The sequence below is a fragment of the Tasmannia lanceolata genome, unplaced genomic scaffold (assembly GCF_043159265.1).
Source record: "Tasmannia lanceolata isolate RefF3 unplaced genomic scaffold, GAP_Taslan_0.1 ptg000008l, whole genome shotgun sequence".
In the NCBI taxonomy this organism is placed as follows: domain Eukaryota; kingdom Viridiplantae; phylum Streptophyta; class Magnoliopsida; order Canellales; family Winteraceae; genus Tasmannia; species Tasmannia lanceolata.
In genome coordinates, this window is record NW_027518685.1 from 31,567,497 (window position 1) to 31,587,485 (window position 19,989).

At 38.8% G+C, this 19,989-nt stretch overlaps 1 protein-coding gene across 1 annotated transcript; it reads left to right on the forward strand.

Annotated features, from left to right (window-relative positions):
* The first annotated feature begins 7,100 nt into the window (after nucleotides 1-7,100).
* On the forward strand, nucleotides 7,101-11,567 carry LOC143882878 (uncharacterized). Its single transcript, XM_077386268.1, has 4 exons — nucleotides 7,101-7,645; nucleotides 8,173-10,588; nucleotides 10,940-11,287; nucleotides 11,559-11,567. Exons 2-4 carry the CDS (start codon nucleotides 8,357-8,359, stop codon nucleotides 11,565-11,567), a joined length of 2,589 nt encoding a protein of 862 aa, XP_077242383.1. The 5' UTR covers nucleotides 7,101-7,645; nucleotides 8,173-8,356.
* The last annotated feature ends 8,422 nt before the right edge of the window (nucleotides 11,568-19,989 follow it).

Here is a 19,989-nt window from a genome sequence, read left to right on the forward strand (position 1 = left end):
CTTAGATCCGGTTAAGTTCTGATCGTAGGATTTCCGTTGTTCTTCTTCTTATTTTTCTTTAAATCTGTTGATTTCTCTGTATTATCACTTTAGAAACCCTAGTTTGTGCCTTAGTTTTTTTTTTTTTTTTTTGTTTTTTGTTCTTGATTCCTTCGGTTTTCTTCTCCGACGAATTCATTTTCTCCGATCTGTAAAAAAAAAAATTAGAACATCAGAGAGAGAGAGAGAGAGAGAGAGTAGATCTGAGTATTGAAATCCCTAACCTTCGTATTTTTCTTACCCTCTTCTCCGGTAGATCTGGCAAGGTTCTACTAAAAATCTTCTTCTCCAGACAGATCTGCTAGCTCTAGTGAGCTCCGGCAAGCTCTGTTTAATTTCTTCCTCAGTAGAAGCAAGGATCTGAATATTCCTAGAAAGATTTGTGAATTCAAAAGAGAAACTAGATCTGGATTGAGTATGAAGGCGAATTTATAAGAAGCATTCAAAAAAGAAAAAAAATTCTTGCGAGCTTCGATTATAGTCTCTATCAGGTAATCTTCTATTTGTAATTCGCAGAAGAAATAGATATTTAAATGAAAATTTTGTTTTAGTACATTGATTCGTTCAGGCATAAGTTTGAGTGAAGATCTTTTCAATATGATCTACCGTGATTATCTATCTTATTTGAAAAATATTGATTTTTATTTATGATCTGTTGAATCACATTATGTTACTTTTAGTTCTATTTTTTTTTTTCCAACAGAACTGATGTCTTAGAATTTTTATTTAACAAATTTACGGAATTATTATGTTTTAAAGCATGAATGTTATTTGTTTTTATGAGTGTACGACTTGTGTTGGTCATTTGATGATTGATAGTTCTTGATCTTGTATAAATTTTATGAAAATTTTGGATTTGTAGTAGTTCTTCTTGATTCGTAATAATTCTTCTTAATATAAAGTTTTATTTTTGATGAGGTTTTCACACTTGATCTATCTGAAGTTTAGAGTATAGATTTTATTATCTCATGATGTTTGATGTTCAGAATTAAGAAGGCAATGTTCAATCAGCCTTTGGCTTTGGTTTTAAATGACAAAGAATAAATATTTTAGGATTAGATTTTTAATGAATAAAATCTTAGTTCAAGTTATGTTCAGCTCAGGTCATTACATAATTCAGTTTAGTTTTGAGCCTTATATGATCATTATATGTCCCCTTGTTGATTAAAATTTTTTTAGGTGTAGCTACATTCTGACAATTTTCTTTATTAAATTTAAAATTTTTAATAGCTCATCACAAGACACATTTCATAACTTATTTATGAAGTTGTATTATGTTTGTGTTAAAAATGATTTTTTATTCAAGCTGAGCTTTTACGGTTAATTATATTAGAATTAACAGTCGTGTATAAGAATGTGTATGATTTTGGTTTTAAAAAAAAAATGTGGTTTTCCAGTTGATACATTTGTGTACCTAAGAAAATTTTTAAATGAAGTGTTGAGGCTATTGTCTGTACTGTTTTTCTTAGGATTATAGGCTTGTGAGTTTAATGGAACATACATGAGGTATAAAATTTAATTTTTTTTGATATCATTGCTATGAAATGGCTGTAGGAGATTAATGAGCCCATTACCTCTTTTAGATAATAATGCAACACAAACTTGTCGGGCTTATGAACCTGTTAGAGAATTGTAATAACCTTTTGGTAGTCATTAAAGCATGGGAACACTGATGACAGCAGTTTTGCTCGCTGATTTTGGTATCATCTTGTTTTAGTAATTGCATAAACCCCTTTTCCCTTTTTTATTTTTGCATTATTGAGAATTGTTTAGGAATGTCAGTGCTGCCATGGTATAGGTAACATGAGAGTTTTATTTGTTTTATTACATATTATAATGTTGACTAGGGAAAATAGTTCTATAAATTCTAAAAAAATGTAGGTGATGCTCGTTGAAATAATAAGGTCTGTTATATTACTTATAATTGCTATTATTTGTTACACATGTTTGATTCATTATTCTCTTTATGGTTCGACCAAGAATATTTAAGAATTTGAGTTCTATTTGTTCTAATCTTTAAAATGTTTATATTGGAAATATCAAGACGTAGAAGTATTAATATTGTTAGAAAAAGGGAAATATGATTGTGATGTAAAATAGTAGTTGATGATGTGGTTATGAAGAATTTTGTGACTTATTGCTATTATTTTATTTTGTTTTTGCTTTGATTTCCAAGATAAAATTATTTTTTAGGATATTTTCACGATTACTTGTAGAAATACTTTCAATTGGGAGTTCACTTCTGTATCTTTTCCTGTCCTGTTAGAATACTTGCTAGCAGCCCTGAGACATTCTTTGTCTCATTAATATTCTTTACAGATTATCTCCTCATATATATATATATATGTAGACTAACCAAGTCTCTAGTTATCTCCTTTATTGCACGGCGATGAAGGCGATAGCTCAAGCTCACCCTTAGAGGAATTTATTGGATTATGATAATACCCTTTCCCCTCTTCTTTCCTCTTATCTAATTTTGAGTTAGATTCTGAAGATAAATGGATTGTTCAGGTGAGATTATATCAAAGTTCATTATACTCATTCTTTTCTTTTTTTTTATTTATTTAAATAAATTGTTAATATGAAGAAGGAGATCAGATGACTACTCTATTCGATATTATCGACATGAGTACTGTCTGATCTCAAGGCGGGATTAGGAATATTATCATGTGTATATGATATCAGATGATTACTTTGGCATCATCTGATTTCATTGGAGTCCCCATATTGGGGTGATGTGTATGGTTGGGAATAGAAGTGTTTGATATTGTTTACTTTTACTTTATTAGGCTATCCAGCGGCTGGTCTGGACTAATTAATGTTGTTTACCATTTTATGATTGTTATATTCTTGAAAATTCTTCTTTGCTTAGCACTTGATTTATTCTTAGAATAAAATTTGCGATTATCTGATAACCCTTTCTTCTCTTTTTGATAGACTAACTCAGTCTTATAGATTTCGTTAAAATTCTTTGATATTAGAATTCCCTTTCGTTGAAAGGGCGATGAAGGCGATAGCCCAAGCCCATTATTAGGGGACTTGCTCAGTCCAAGTTGCATACCTCTCCTTTGTATATAGGAGACTTGCCTAGTCTCATTCTCTTACTAACCCTCCTCTTTGTGCGTCGTTTGGTTTTGGGAGAACACCCTACTCGGCTTGGCTTCATACCCCTATCCTATATGGGTATCTGGTTGCACATTTGTTGCACCCTAGGGCTAGGTAGCTGTCCGGCCCGGCTGGGTGTTTTACCTTTGCCAAATATGCACAAGGTCTCTTTTTCCTTGTTAGTATTTTCTCTATCCTACCTCTGTGTCTAAGAGACTTACCTAGTCTCATTTTCTTGCTAAACCTCCTCTTTGTGTATCATTTGGTTTTGGGAGAACACCCTACTCGGCTTGGCTTCATACCCCTATCCTATATGGGTATCTGGTTGCACATTTGTTGCACCCTAGGGCTAGGTAGCTGTCCGGCCCGGCTGGATGTTTTACCTTTGCTAAATATGCACAAGGTCTTCCCTTATTACTTGTGAGTTTTATCTCAGCTTGATAGTCTCACTAGCACCCTTCTTTATCTCTTTTTCTTTTAGGAGACAGGCTTTGTCTCATTAGCACCTCCTTCTTAAGAATCCTATTTTCAGAGTCAGTCCTTAGCCTAGGAGTCTGTCCTTAGCTAGAGAGTCTGTTTTTCTTTCAGGAGTCAGTCCTATCATCATAGGGGTTAGGATTTTATCCAACCTCTCATCAAATCTTGTGTTTTTTCTATCCGCTCTCGTAAGGTATAGGATGCTGTCCAACCCTTGCAGAGTTGTTATTCTGTTCATTTTCCCTCCGCAAAGCATAGGATGCTGTCCAACCTTTGCGGGATATCAGGAGTCTGTCTTCCCCTTATGATGATATGATTTGTCTCCCTTGAGTCAAAAACACTTAAAAACAACAAAAACATCTGAAAAACCAAAAATCTCAAAAATCTTGAGTCATTAGGAGTAGTTAGGAAATCTGTTTCGAACTACGTTGGCTTGATCCTCTTCCACGAGGTACGTAGTGCAGCTTGAGATTCTTATCTCAGGTCCAGCCAAACCTTTGTAAATAAATCATTTACCCATTTTAAGAAAAAATACCAAAAATCTTCAAAACCTTGTTTTCAACAAGATCTTCCTCTAGAGTTAGGAGTTTGTCCTAGATAAAGAGTTTTAGAGTTTTGAGTTTGTCTTTGATGTGTTGTGTGGTTTGTTTGTGTTTGTGTTAGAGTTAGGAGTTTGCCCTAGAGTTATAGGAGCGCCTCCGTCCAGTCAGCTGGCGATTCATATCGCCGACTGATGATTAAGTCTTGGATACGCTAGTGATCCCATTGTTTCCCTTAGGGCGTACAGCTTAGCTACACATAGATTATAGGAACCACCTGCATTAATTTAGGGCTAACCTGCATTTAGTTAAGACATATAGGGTGTCCTAAAATCTACAATCCATTGGAAATTAAATAATCACACAAGAAGCTTTAAGAACTAGTCCGGTCTTTTAGATCGAGTCTAGGATAGAGGTCTAGATGTCTTAGGCATCATAGCTTAGAATAGGTGCGAAGAACTACGTTGCCTTGATTCTCGTGGAGGCGGGGATACGTAGGCTTCTTTGGATGAACATCAGATCATCTAAAGACTCGGGCCTAGGTATAGATTAGAGTCTTAGGGTCGTATGGTATCGAGTCATTTTCTATGTTTTGCAGTGTTTTCTTACTTTATTTCGCAGACCTTATACCTTTTTGGTGTGTCATGCATGTGTTTGTTCATCAGAACTTAGACACCCATTAGGCATGTCACTTATAACCTAGCTATGCTTAGGTGACACATGTTTCTTTTATTTTATCTTGTGTGCCTTTGATTTCATCTCCGAGACATGCATGATTAGATAGACGTCTTCTCGGAGATATTCATTTCCATTTCATATGATTTTCGCCCAAAGCTCTTCAAAATTATTAAGTAAATGACATAAGAGACCAGGTGTTTACACTTGGGCGGATGAGGTGCTCTTTAGATCTTCCAAATTCGTAACCAGGCACGAACCCTTCTTTTATAATCTCTGGTTATCCGTTGCAACAGAGCATAGTATGGGATCCAGGGCCCATTTGCCTTTTTCCTTGGATGGCGACTCTTCTTTGTTTAAGGTACACCTCGAATCTGGGCTAGTCTCCGAATCGAGAGGTATCTCACCTTTGTATCGCCACTCATGCTGTGAGGGGCATTATTCTTTCGAGAGTTCCTTGGTAGAGCTCTCCATTCACGTGGATGATTCTGAGACTTAGTGTGGGGCCCGTTCCCCGCCTCTCTCACGGATCGGGGTCCACAGGCTGGCGACTCTGCTGGGGAATTCTTGGAACATTGCCTAACTCTGTTAAAATGCCATTTGTTATTAATTTTGAAGAATTGTGAGCTAAAATCATTATAAATGGGAATTTAAATTGCTTAGAATCCAGGGGCACCAGATAGGTGTTTAAAATAAGAGATTCACACACTGCACAGCATACATCATTTTGTTCTTTATTTTCCTTTATTGATTTTCTTATTATTGGCTCCACGGAATAGATATAATGCGCGCCTCATGGGATATCACTATCCAGATGGTGCTGTTGTATCTATTACCAAGCTATGCGCCAGTGCTGCAGTCGTAAACACTCGGTGTACTTGTGTTTACAGCAGCCGGTGAGCAATGAAGCATACTGTATATAACACTCGGTGTACTTGTGTTATATACTTAAAGTATGGATCATATGCATAGTACCTGATAGAGTCCGGAGCTCTATTTTCATTTTACATATATTATGTACATGGATATATTTATTGATTTAGTAAAACCCAATTAGGATCTGCATGTGCTTATATATATATTGCATTCATATAAAGACGAACATGTGTTGCTTACACATGTTGGAGCTTAGATTTAGGAGCCATGTCCTATCCATAGATTATTGCAGTTCACCTTATGTGGCTACAGACGCAGTCCTAATACACTCACATGTCTGTCTTGAGTCAAGCTTCTTGACTCTATGGGATCATCTTTTAGGGCTGGTGCCCCTGGTTAGGATATATATGTATATATCTATATTTTGATTATCAGATTAGAGCCTACTCATTAGTGAGGCTTCCTTATCTAATCAAATTAGTCATATCAGTCCGTTCTTCGGATCTAGACCCGACCAGTGGCTTTTACTTGCCCTCTCATGGTCGTGGCCTATCTTTTGCTCTAGTCATGGAAATTTTGTCCATATATCTTTTGATTATAAGATTAGGACCTACTTTCTAGTAGAGATTCCTGGCTTGAATCAATCAGTCGTGTATATTCATCTCTCAGATCTAAACCTAGCTAGTGGCTTCTACCTGTCACACTCATAGCTATGGTTTATTCCTTGACCTAATGATGATAAGTATTACCTGTTTTCATCCTTCAAATGCAAACCTCATTTATCCATTCTTTTGTTGTATTACTCAAATTATTGTTCGTCCTGTCTTAGATATGGTTGATAGCTTGTCTGCTGTCCCTATGACCATAGTCTATCATTATTGATCTTCTTGATCGTACATTTTTGTCGTCCACCTTTCAGATTTAGATCCGGTCTATGATCTACTTTTGTCATTTTATGACCGTGGTCTCTTCCCTGAGTTTCTGATCATCTTTGATCATCAATGGAACATTTGATGTCGCCAATTATATCCTTCTTGTGATTATTGGTTAAGTCCATCTTTATTCTTTGTTTATTCCAAGTTATTCTCCATTCCCTAATTATCCCATCCTATTCTTTGTGTTTAGGTTAAATCATGGCGAATAATTTGTTGAAAGGCTGGATAAGCGAGACTATTAGGACTCTTCCGCTAGAATCTTCGAACAGGAGTATGGCTGATCGGTTCATCTGTGCCTTCAATCATTTGAGTGTATCCGATATAAATTGGAAGTTTCTCCAAGCAGCCGCTAGATTCTGGGATCCTAATCTTCATATTTTTCGATTTGGATCCTTCGAGCTTTGTCCTATATTCGAAGATTGGTGTGCTTTATTAGAGCTCCCAACAGATGGACTTTGGATACAATCTTCGAACATAGATTCCTCTCATTCCATTTTTTGCAAGCTATTCAAAAATCAAACTGTTGATGCACTTTCATGCTTAACGGATACTTGTGTGCAAGTTCAAAACCTCATCACCCTTTTTTCTGAAAACGTCGATCCCACTAACTCTCGTTTTCAGAATTGTCGACGCAATGCTTTGATTTTTAGTGTCTTTGCGCGATATGTCATTCGGAAAAACCCTCGTGTTGCTCCGTTAACTTTGTTAACTGTGGTAGACCAAATTAACAAAGGGAGGAATCCTATCCCTACCATGTTAGCAGAGACCTTCTTGGGACTAGATCTTATTGCTTCCCAAGAGATCAAGGACAATTTCAATGGATGTGTCAAGTTATTGTATGTCTGGCTTGGTGAAAAACTTCAAATTCTTCAGCGACAAAACCAAAATCCATATACCCTGAAGAATTTCCATACATGGAAACCAATAGCCCATCAACCTCAGTCCATCGATGAATGGCACAATTGGTTGCAACATGTAGAGGAGAGTCAGTTTCGCTGGGTAAGTCATTCATGTTTCCATGTTTTTACATGCACTTACCCGCATTCATTTGTTTACCTCATGGGTACCGAGAAATCTTCCTTTTATGCACCCATGCGAATTCTCCACCAAATTATGGGAATTCCGTGTCCTCCTGGAATCATAGTTCCTCCTCTTTGTGAAGATCTCACTCCTGACCTTATCCGATCCATTGTGGCTGCTTGGGGAAACAAAAATATAGAAAGGAGGTTAGGCTTATCTCGCAAATTCCGACGTGGAGAAATATCGGAAGAACCCGCAAGTCGGAGGGCTCGGATTGAGGAGCCTTGAAGATCCGTATCATGTTTTGTTATTCTGATTTCTGCATTTCCCATTTTTGTCAGTCTGTTTATCCAGTTGTGATTAGAGATTAATATTTTTCATCCTTTGTAATCACAATTCGAATTTTATTAATGAAAGTGTGTTTTTGTCTCTTTTGTCATTATTTGATCAAAATAGTTTATCTCGATTATCAAAATTTTAATCTAGTGTTTATATTTCCATATCAGGATTCTTGATTGAGCAGCCATTGCTCCTAAGAAAATCCTCGTTTCAAAATCAACCTGGTCCCGTCAGTCCGCTGATTCCAGGCTGAGTCGTTTTTCTTCCTCACCAATTTCTTTTACCTCCCCTGCATTACCTTTCTCCAATCTCCAGGAAATCCCTTCGCCTGTCCAATTTCCTATTGCACAGATGGCTGAATCTACAAACGCTATAGCTGAGATGAGTGAGATGATGAAGGCTATGCTTCAACAGATGAATAACATGAATGAAGAGATAGCCCGTCTGAAAAATGACAGAGAGTCTACTTCCAGAGAGCATGTAGCTCAGCACCCATCAGTTATACCTCCTCCCCCTCCTGCAATGGCCGGGCCTGCTGTCTTAAACGTCGAAGACGATCTTGATAATGAGCAGTATGAAGAAGAAAATCGTCATCCTAATCTGAATAGAGCCAATGAGGACAGAGCGATGGCGGACAGAATGGATAGGCTGGCCCAAGAGATGGAAAACATAAAATTTCAAGGCCCGAAAAAGTTGAACATGGCCGATTTTATGTTGTATCCGGGAGTCACATTGCCTCCTAGATTCAAAGTTCCGGACATGGATAAATACGATGGGACCGGGTGTCCTCGAAGCCATCTAATGTCAGTTCTTCCGCTTTTACAACAGCATGGTCTATCTCCGGAGCAAGTTGCTCTATTATTTCCTAGATCCCTTGTTGGAACAGCTAAGAAGTGGTTCCTGAGTTTGAAAACAGAGGAGATCCGAACTCTAGAGAGTATTGCAAACAGGTTCGTCGAACAATTCTCTATGGAAGAGGGGATCGATGTAACTAAGAGAGATTTGAAGGCTTTGAAACAGGGCCATAATGAAACTTTTACTTCCTTCATCCGTAGATGGAGAAGGAAAGCTGCCCAGATGACTCATCGGTTGTCAGATGAGGATCAGATCAAGATTGTGGTGAAAAATCTATCACCACAATATTACCACCATATGGCTATCCAATATTTCCTTGATTTTAACCATCTTATTAAGACTGGGACTCAGATAGAAGATGCATTGGCTAAAGGCCTGAGATCTAGAGTACCATCTGATGGCAGAGAAGGGAAGCGACCTGTGATGGCGCCGAAAGAGGTCCATAATGTCAATTATGTCAGGCCGCCCCCACCCAGAGTAGTTACTGAAGTAAGAAGGCCGACAATGGAGCAGAAGCCTCTTCGTCATTTCGATCCCCTTCCGTATTCTTTGTCCGTAGCTTTGAAGAAGCTATTGAAGGACAAGAAGATCAAGTTGCCTGACATTAAACCTCCTCCCAACCCGTTGCCAAGAACCTGGAGAGAAGATCAATTCTGTGATTACCACCGTAACACTGGCCATATCACTGACAGGTGTTTAGCTTTGAAACACCAAATTCAGAACATGATCGATAGGAAGGAACTGTCAATCCAGTTACCAAATGTAACTAGAAACCCCCTTCCTACGCATGCAATGCCGCCTCCATCCTCGGTCAATGTCATTTGCGCCGAGGAGTCTATCATTGATCCGGCTTCCTTCATATGTGCTGTGGAATCCGAAGAACCCTATGTCTGGAAATTTGAAGAAGAAGATCAGTGGGCAGAATCCGAAAGGCCGTATGTTTTATCCTGGAACGACCCTGATGTGGCTGGGCCATCAAACCAGTCATATATTTTCCAGTGTGAAGATGAGGAGAAAGATTCTGAATCTCTATATGTCTTAAGGGTGGGTGATGATGAGGGAGAAGAAATAAAAACCCCTTACACCCTTAGGATAGAAGATGAAGATTTGTTGCTCCTGAGCGATCAATGTGATGAACTCCGCCACGTCACACGAGGTGGACGAGTATTTAAGCCAGCTGAACTCAGAGTTGATAATCCAGCTGAGGTTGCAAGAGGGGTTGACAATCAGAAACAGAAACAGAGGCTTGAGGAAGAAGAAGACAATTTGTTGAATCAGCTCAAGAAGACACAAGCTAATGTGTCCATTTGGGGTTTATTGATGGCATCGCCGAAGCACAGACAGGTTGTACTTCGTGAGCTGAACTCGTCCCAAGTATCTGTTGAAATTACTCCAGATGAGTTAGTCGGCCTGGTAGCCATGACCAAAGCTTCAAAAGCTTTGTCTTTCTCAGACGAAGATTTGCCGTCAGAAGGGAAGGACCATACTCGTCCTCTCAAAATTACCCTGCTTTGCAACCAGAAGAAAGTCTCCGAAGTACTGGTAGACAATGGGTCAGCTTTGAACGTGTGTCCTCTGAGCACTGCCACTACTCTGGGGTTTGGGCCTGAAGACTTCATTCCGTCTGAGCAGGGTATACTAGCATATGATGGTACCCGAAGGGATGTGATTGGAACGTTGGCTACTGAGATTGTCATCGGAGGAGAAACCTTTGACATTGAATTCCAAGTATTAGATATCAAGACTTCCTTTTGTCTCTTGCTTGGTCGACCTTGGTTGCATAAGGTTGGAGTTATCCCTTCCACACTTCATCAAAAACTGAAATTCATTCGAAACAATCGGGTGATCACAGTCAAGGGAGATCCCGAGCCAGAAGTCGGACAAATATCTCAAGAGCTTGTTACTGAAAACACAAGAGATATCAGTCTGACAGGATTTTCAGTGGAGGTTTCGGCTATCACCATGAAAGAGGCTATGAGTGAAGAAATTATGTTTCTCTCTAGCACCAATACTCGGGTAGTCAAAATGATGCGCCGATTTGGATATCTCCCAGGGGCAGGTTTAGGGAAGAATATGCAGGGTCCGACTGAGCGGCCTGAGTTGAAAGCGGTTGACGGATTATTTGGGTTGGGATACAAGCCAACTCGCAAGGAGATGCAAGAAATGAGAGCTTACATGTTCAAATGGGCTGAGTGTCGCCGCAAGGGTTTGGAATTTCCAATGGGACCCTTCAGTATGATCATGAATGGCAGATTCCGGAAAGAAGGAGCTGATTGCCCTTATTACGGTTTTTCAGAGCCGTGGTATGATGAGAGCGGGCTAAAGCTGCCTGGTCTTGAGATCTTCTTCGCAGATGAGCTGCCAGCAGAATTTTACAGTGAGCAGATTGTAGAGGCAGTAGTGACAGAGGAACCAGACTCAGACTGGGTTGAAAACTTCGAACCGGAACTCTTGAATTCTTTGTTTCAGACCGAGGCACCAGTCATTGCTATGATTGGAAGAGATGCACCTTTTCTGAACCCAGAAGACTATATCACCCCAGCCGAGGGACCTCTGGATAACTGGACCTCACAGGTTATACCCCAAGTAATCCCTCAGTACATTCCAGTCCCTTCAAAAGAGTCAGTTATTTCAAAGTATGTGTCAGTTTCTGAGTCCATCCCAGAGTCTGTCATTTCTAACTTTTCTTTTGATGCAGGTACTGTAGAAGTCGGGTCTACCTCTGGAATGGGTGACGAGTCTGTCCTTGGTGGTGTCGAGTCTGAGTCTGAGGGCGTATTCATTGATTCTTTGGCTGTACATGTTTCTCGTCACGTCGATACTGATGTCGGCTTATTTTTTCATTCTGTTTCAAAATCTGTAACGCCTGATGTGGGCAAGTCATCTGATGTAATCATTCATTCTGATGAAATAAAAGATTCTTTTGCTTACATTCCTGTACTTGTCTCTTCTACTGATCCTGCTTCTAAACCTGATCAAGTAACTAATAATGATAATCAAGACTCCCCCTCTAATGAGGTAGTCGACGAAACTCCCCTTGAAATCAAGCATATGATTCAACAAGAGGAGAGTCGCCGCGCTAAACCACTTGAAGAGGAAATTGAAACCGTAAATATAGGTGATGAAACCTTAATTCGGGAAATACGAATTGGCAAAATTTTATCTCCTGAGGAGCGTGAAGAATTAATCACCTTGCTAAAAGAGTTTAAGGAGGTTTTTGCTTGGTCTTACGACGACATGCCAGGATTGAGTGAGGACATTGTCCAACACAAATTACCTCTAATCCCTGGCATCAAGCCTAAGAAGCAAAAACTCTGGAAGCTTAAAACAGAATGGGAGTTGAAAGTTCATGACGAGGTTAAGAAACTACTCGAAGTGAAATTCATTGAAGTAGTCGAGTACCCTGAATGGCTTGCAAATATTGTACCTGTGCCCAAGAAAGATGGAAAAGTCAGGATGTGTGTCGATTTCAGAGATCTGAACAAGGCAAGTCCAAAAGATGATTTTCCGCTTCCGAATATTGATCTCCTGGTTGACAATACTGCTGGACATGCACTCTTATCCTTTATGGATGGATTCTCAGGGTATAACCAGATCAAAATGGCGCCTGAGGACATGATGAAGACGGCATTTATTACTCAGTGGGGGACATATTGCTACAGAGTGATGCCATTTGGTCTCAAGAATGCTGGTGCCACCTATCAGAGGGCCGCGACTACTCTTCTTCATGACATGATTCATAAGGAGGTCGAGGTCTATGTAGATGACATGATTGTCAAAGGCAGGACTCGGCCAGAGCATACAGTCGCTTTGAGAAAGTTCTTTGAGCGAATCCGAAAGTTTCAGCTTCGCTTGAACCCTAATAAATGTGTATTTGGAGTCACGTCAGGGAAGTTGCTTGGATTCATGGTCAGTGAAAGAGGAATCGAAGTGGACCCTCAGAAGATCAAGGCTATCCAAGAAATGCAACCACCAAAAACAGAAAAGCAGATTCGTGGATTTCTTGGTAAAGTGCAATACTTGAGGAGATTCATATCTCATTTAACTATGACATGTGAACCAATCTTCAAGTTATTAAAAAAGAATTCCTCCAAGAAATGGAATGAAGAATGTCAGGAAGCGTTTGAAAAGGTCAAGCAGTGTTTGTCTTTGCCTCCTGTCTTATCCCCAGTCATTCCTGGTCAACCGTTGTTGATGTATTTGTCCATCACGGATACAGCAATGGGTTGTATGCTTGCTCAGCAGGAGGCAGGGTCTAAGAAAGAAAAGCCCATCCACTACATCAGTAAGAAAATGTTGGAATATGAAATCAAATACACTGTCTTGGAAAAGACGTGTTTAGCATTGGTCTGGGCGACTCAAAGGCTTAGACATTATCTTCTGTCGAACAAGATATTTTTGCTCTCACGGATGGATCCGTTGAAGTATTTGTTCGAAAAACCCGCTCTTACTGGAAGAACAGCCAGATGGTTGCTATTGCTGTCTGAGTTTGACATCACTTATGTCACTCAGAAATCAATTAAGGGGCGGGTCATCGCTGAGCAGCTAGCTGATGCTCCTATTGAAGAGAATGCTTTTCTGAAGGCTGATTTTCCTGATGAAGAGATTATGGACATTGAAGAAGAGATTCCGAGTTCCAAATGGCTTATGTACTTTGACGGAGCTGTCAATAATCACGGTCAAGGAATAGGGGCAGTTTTGGTATCTCCAAAGAAGGAGTACATTCCATTATCCATCAAGTTGCAATTTGAGTGCACCAATAACATGGCAGAATATGAAGCATGCATCGCAGGACTTGAGGCAGCTTTGGCTTTGCGAATTCAAGACATCGACGTATTCGGAGATTCAATCCTGATCATTTGTCAAATAAATGGGGATTGGAAGACAAAGGAGGCGAGGTTGATCTCATATCATACTTATCTCGAATCTCTGGTCAAAAAGTTCAGGAATGTCACCTTCACTCATCTGTCAAGGACGAGGAATCACTTTGCTGATGCTTTAGCCACCCTGGCATCAATGTTGGACATTTCTGCTACAATGGAGGTTCAACCTTTAGCTGTAAGGTTGCAATGGGCTCCAGCACATGTGAATGCCATTGAAATATCTGCCAGGTGTCCAGATGGAAAGCCATGGTATACAGATATCAGAAATTTCATTTCAGGCAAGGGGCATCCGCCTGAAGCTTCCAGCAAAGAGAGGAAAACTCTTCAGAAGTTCGCTGCCAACTTCATCATTTGTGGTGAAGAGTTGTACAGAAGGTCATTTGACGGTATTCAGCTTCTGTGTGTTGATGAAGATCAGGCTGCAGAGCTCATAGAACAAACACATGAAGGTGTTTGTGGTCCTCACATGAATGGAAAAATGCTGTCAAGGAAAATCCTTAGACTTGGTTTCTATTGGCCCTCAATGGAAACAGATTGTTTCGCATTCGTGAAGAAATGTCATAAATGCCAAGTATATGCGAATCTTATTCATGTGCCTCCGTCAGAGCTGCATTCTATGACCTCGCCATGGCCATTCTCAGTATGGGGAATTGATATCATTGGCAAAGTCTATCCCAAATCGTCAAGTAGGCACGAGTACATCTTGGTGGCCATTGATTATTTCACGAAATGGATAGAAGCTGCTTCATATGCTTCCATAACTTCCAATACAGTTGCGAAGTTTATCCGTGCGAACATCATTTGCAGATATGGAGTACCTCATGAACTGATTTCTGATAATGGATCTCACTTCAAGAAAGAGGTAGTGCACCTGTGCGAAGAATTTAAAATCAAGCATCACAAGTCATCTCCTTACAGACCGCAGACAAACGGGGCGGTAGAAGCAGCGAATAAGAATATCAAGGTCATAATCAGTAAGATGACCGAGACTTATAAGGACTGGTCGAACAAGCTTCCTTTTGCTTTGTGGGCTTACAGGACATCGATCAGATCCTCTACAGGTGTAACTCCATATTCTCTAGTGTATGGAATGGAAGCAGTCCTCCCTGTTGAAGTGAGAATCCCGTCCCTAAGAGTTATGATGGAAGCGAATCTGTCAGAGTCTGAGTGGGCAAGAGCTAGACATCAGGAATTACAGATGATTGATGAAAAGAGGTTGAGAGCCTTGTATCACATCCAAGGGTATCAGAGAAGAATCGAAAGAGCCTTCAACAAGAAAGTCAAGGTCCGAGACCTGAAACCAGGAGATCTCGTCTTGAAGTCTTACAGGGCACCGGTGTTTGATCCCAGAGGGAAGTTCAGACCAAATTGGTCTGGTCCTTATATTGTTGATGAAGTCCTGCCTGGAAAAGCCGTAAGACTCCTTAATGAAAATGGAGAAAAATTAACAGAACCTACAAACCTGGACCAACTAAAGAAGTATTATGCTTAAATACACCAGGAGGTCGTCTTTGATCGATCAGAGCTTAAAAGCCAACAACCTCAAAGTCAAAAATCATTTGCAAACACTTTGAGCCTAAAAATAAAAACATTCTTTCTTTGATAAACTTAAACCAGGGGCATCTTTTATGACTTGTGTCATAAAAGATATTGAACCTGAACTACGTCATGACCTGATCCCTCTTTACAGGGTACGTAGGTAGCCTGATCAATTCGGGTTCGGTCAAATCCTTCAAGACTTTCAAATCTTCCAAAAAGAAAGAAACAAAACAAACAATTTTTGAAACCCAAATGGGCGAACTACGCGGACCTGATTCTCATTTCTTTGGGGATACGTAGGCAGTCTGGAGGGCCAGATTCGGTCAAATACATGAAAACTTACCAAATGTTAACCTGTTTGAACCCAAGCCTACCTAAAAGTCCTTCTGGTGTACTTAGGCCCAGGTTTGTAGAGAAACAGAAAGAAAATAAAAAAAAATAATGGAGTCTTAGACCCGCTAGACTGAAAACCCGCAAGGGCGGTCTAGGCAAAAGTTAGGGTCATTTGCCCGCTAAGCTGAAAACCTGAAAGGGCGGCTTAGGCAAAAATTAAGGCATGCGGTCCGCCAAATCGAAAACCTGAAAAGGCGATTTGGTCATGGCAGTGACTTCATAAAGGACAGAACCTCTAAAAGCCAGCAAGACTTTCATTTCTTTGGCGGTACTACTCTAAAGTCTGAGTAAGCACCGACAGAAATTCTTCTGACACTCTCAAGGCTAAGGGGTTAAGACTAAGCAATCCAAGGGAATAATAACCATGATGGAAATACCGGAAAAGGGAATGAAACACCTTTAAATACGGTTTTCAAAAGATTTTAAGAGTGGTAGACTGTACCATTTTAAAAATACTTATCAGACTAAGAAGCAGATTCAGTCTCTCTTAGAGTTTAAGTCATTGTGCCCAACGAAGTTCTCATTTGCTAGTTGTCCAGGTCTTTTTCTATGTCGAGTCAAGGTCAAATTCCAGAGTTCTGTGTGGTTAATATTCCTCCCAAGGCTGGGGTGATAAAAAAAAATGATGATGAATTTGTATCCCCTCAAGGGTGATGCGCAGCAGAGTGAAGTTCAGAAGATGATTGATTCTCAAGTCCATATGGCAGGCTTTCAAGCCCATATGAAATGGCAGAGATCGTCAGAATTGAAAGGCAATTGTCGGGCAGATACAGCCTGTTGTAAACCTGAAAGCTTTGTAACCTTAGATATTCAATGAAATGAAAATTTTTAACCATTTCCTATGTTTTTGCTCTCTTACGAATCTGTTATGGAAGTATTTCATACTAGGGGCATCTTTTATGACTTACGTCATAAAAGATATCAAGCGTGATGATAATTAGGATAGCTATTCTCAGCAAATGAAAACCAGAGAAGCTTGAGTACAATCTTTGAGCCGGTCTCTTCAATCAAATTGTTTTCTTTTAAAGTCAAGTTTTCAGAAAATTTTATCCCTAGCGGAGTCTAGAATTTGCTCCTGCAATCGTCAAATCCTCAGCAAAATGTTTTTCACTCATTCTAAAAGGGTCAATACCTGAAATTTTCTTCAAGTTTCTTGAGTTTTATCTTCGGCGAAGATCATGCATTTTCAATCATTCTTGGCAAAGAATGACTTATTCACCTTGTGAAATTGATCAAAGTTGGTCATCTCTTCAATCGCTCCAATGAATTTTCCTTTCATTTAAAAAATATATGTCCGCCAATGGCTCCGTGATTTGGAGTTTAGTCTTTTCTTTCACCATTTGAAAGATTTTAAAAGCTGTTTTCGCCAATGGCTCCGCGATTTGGAGTTTGGTCATTTCTTTCACCATTTGAAAGATTTTAAAAGTTGTTTTCACCAATAGCTCCGCGATTTGGAGTTTGGTCTTTTCTTTCACCATTTGAAAGATTTTAAAAGCTGTTTTCGCCAATGGCTCCGCGATTTGGAGTTTGGTCTTTTCTTTCACCATTTGAAAGATTTTAAAAGCTGTTTTTGCCAATGGCTCCGCGATTTGGAGTTTGGTCTTTTCTTTCACCATTTGAAAGATTTTAAAAGTTGTTTTCGCCAATAGCTCCGCGATTTGGAGTTCGGTCATTTCTTTCACCATTTGAAAGATTTTAAAAGATGTTTTCGCCAATGACTCCGCGATTTGGAGTTTGGTCAATTCTCTCACCATTTGAAAGATTTTATTTCAAGGCATTCAAAGTCCATTTTCACATGGCATTCCAAGTCCGTTTTCATACGGCATTCAAGTATTCCAAGCCCGTTTTCACACGGCATCCAAAGTCATTCAAGTCCATTTTCACATGGCATTCAAAGCCCGTTTTCACACGGCATCCAAAGTCATTCAAGTCCATTTTCACATGGCATTCAAGTCCATTTTCACATGGCATTCAAAGTCCGTTTTCACACGGCATCCAGATTCATTTTCTCTTCAAATTTCAAGATCATTTACAATCAAATCTGTCATTTAATGTTTTGCAAGAGAGGCTATCTCGTCAATATGTACTGAGTTAAGAGTTGGAGAGAGGCTATCTCACCAGCATTTCCAGAGTCAGAGTCCGGCGAAAGGCTATTTCACCGTATTATCTTTGTAAATATCATTTTCAAAAATAAAAATCAAAATTTGATTTGCTTTCTTTTTTCGGGTCGGCCAAAATAGTTTGTCTGTTCAGCTTTGACATTCGCGTGACAAGCACGCTCTGCCAAAGAGGGGCATCTGTAGACACCCCATTTTGACCGTGCCCTAATCCCTTCAGTTTGAGCAAAACCTCATCAAATGATTGAGTTAGGGTCCTAAATTTCACCCTAAGCTAGTTTAGAGTCCCAGCTAGCTCCCTGCAAAATTTCGTCGAATTTCGAGCGCGTTTGCCCAGCGAACGAGATGGGAGAATGTCCTTAGTGTAAACAAAAAGGGGGGTGGTTTATCCTGAATGAGACGTACTCGAGCCAAATAAGACAAGGATGGCGGGCGCGCCATATCATTTTTCCGTGCGCTTATCAATTTAGAGTGCAGATATCAATTTTTCGATTTGCCTATAAGTAAGAAATTTCGTTCATTTTTTAAGGGGAAGGCATCTGATTTTTTCCCCAAATCAGCGAAAATTAGAGAGTTTTCCCCAAATCCTGAACCCTAATTTCTTTTTTTTTTTTCGATTGATCTCCGGCTTAGATCCGGTTAAGTTCTGATCGTAGGATTTCCGTTGTTCTTCTTCTTATTTTTCTTTAAATCTGTTGATTTCTCTGTATTATCACTTTAGAAACCCTAGTTTGTGCCTTAGTTTTTTTTTTTTTTTTTTGTTTTTTGTTCTTGATTCCTTCGGTTTTCTTCTCCGACGAATTCATTTTCTCCGATCTGTAAAAAAAAAAATTAGAACATCAGAGAGAGAGAGAGAGTAGATCTGAGTATTGAAATCCCTAACCTTCGTATTTTTCTTACCCTCTTCTCCGGTAGATCTGGCAAGGTTCTACTAAAAATCTTCTTCTCCAGACAGATCTGCTAGCTCTAGTGAGCTCCGGCAAGCTCTGTTTAATTTCTTCCTCAGTAGAAGCAAGGATCTGAATATTCCTAGAAAGATTTGTGAATTCAAAAGAGAAACTAGATCTGGATTGAGTATGAAGGCGAATTTATAAGAAGCATTCAAAAAAGAAAAAAAATTCTTGCGAGCTTCGATTATAGTCTCTATCAGGTAATCTTCTATTTGTAATTCGCAGAAGAAATAGATATTTAAATGAAAATTTTGTTTTAGTACATTGATTCGTTCAGGCATAAGTTTGAGTGAAGATCTTTTCAATATGATCTACCGTGATTATCTATCTTATTTGAAAAATATTGATTTTTATTTATGATCTGTTGAATCACATTATGTTACTTTTAGTTCTATTTTTTTTTTTCCAACAGAACTGATGTCTTAGAATTTTTATTTAACAAATTTACGGAATTATTATGTTTTAAAGCATGAATGTTATTTGTTTTTATGAGTGTACGACTTGTGTTGGTCATTTGATGATTGATAGTTCTTGATCTTGTATAAATTTTATGAAAATTTTGGATTTGTAGTAGTTCTTCTTGATTCGTAATAATTCTTCTTAATATAAAGTTTTATTTTTGATGAGGTTTTCACACTTGATCTATCTGAAGTTTAGAGTATAGATTTTATTATCTCATGATGTTTGATGTTCAGAATTAAGAAGGCAATGTTCAATCAGCCTTTGGCTTTGGTTTTAAATGACAAAGAATAAATATTTTAGGATTAGATTTTTAATGAATAAAATCTTAGTTCAAGTTATGTTCAGCTCAGGTCATTACATAATTCAGTTTAGTTTTGAGCCTTATATGATCATTATATGTCCCCTTGTTGATTAAAATTTTTTTAGGTGTAGCTACATTCTGACAATTTTCTTTATTAAATTTAAAATTTTTAATAGCTCATCACAAGACACATTTCATAACTTATTTATGAAGTTGTATTATGTTTGTGTTAAAAATGATTTTTTATTCAAGCTGAGCTTTTACGGTTAATTATATTAGAATTAACAGTCGTGTATAAGAATGTGTATGATTTTGGTTTTAAAAAAAAAATGTGGTTTTCCAGTTGATACATTTGTGTACCTAAGAAAATTTTTAAATGAAGTGTTGAGGCTATTGTCTGTACTGTTTTTCTTAGGATTATAGGCTTGTGAGTTTAATGGAACATACATGAGGTATAAAATTTAATTTTTTTTGATATCATTGC

What these genes read in the sequence shown, in the direction of transcription:
- LOC143882878 (XM_077386268.1), top strand. Translation starts at nt 8,357, where the DNA reads ATGGCTGAATCTACAAACGCTATAGCTGAGATGAGTGAGATGATGAAG. An exon ending in CCTTTGACATTGAATTCCAA is followed by an intron (nt 10,589 to 10,939) that starts GTATTAGATATC and finishes AAGAATATGCAG; the next exon opens with GGTCCGACTGAGCGGCCTGA.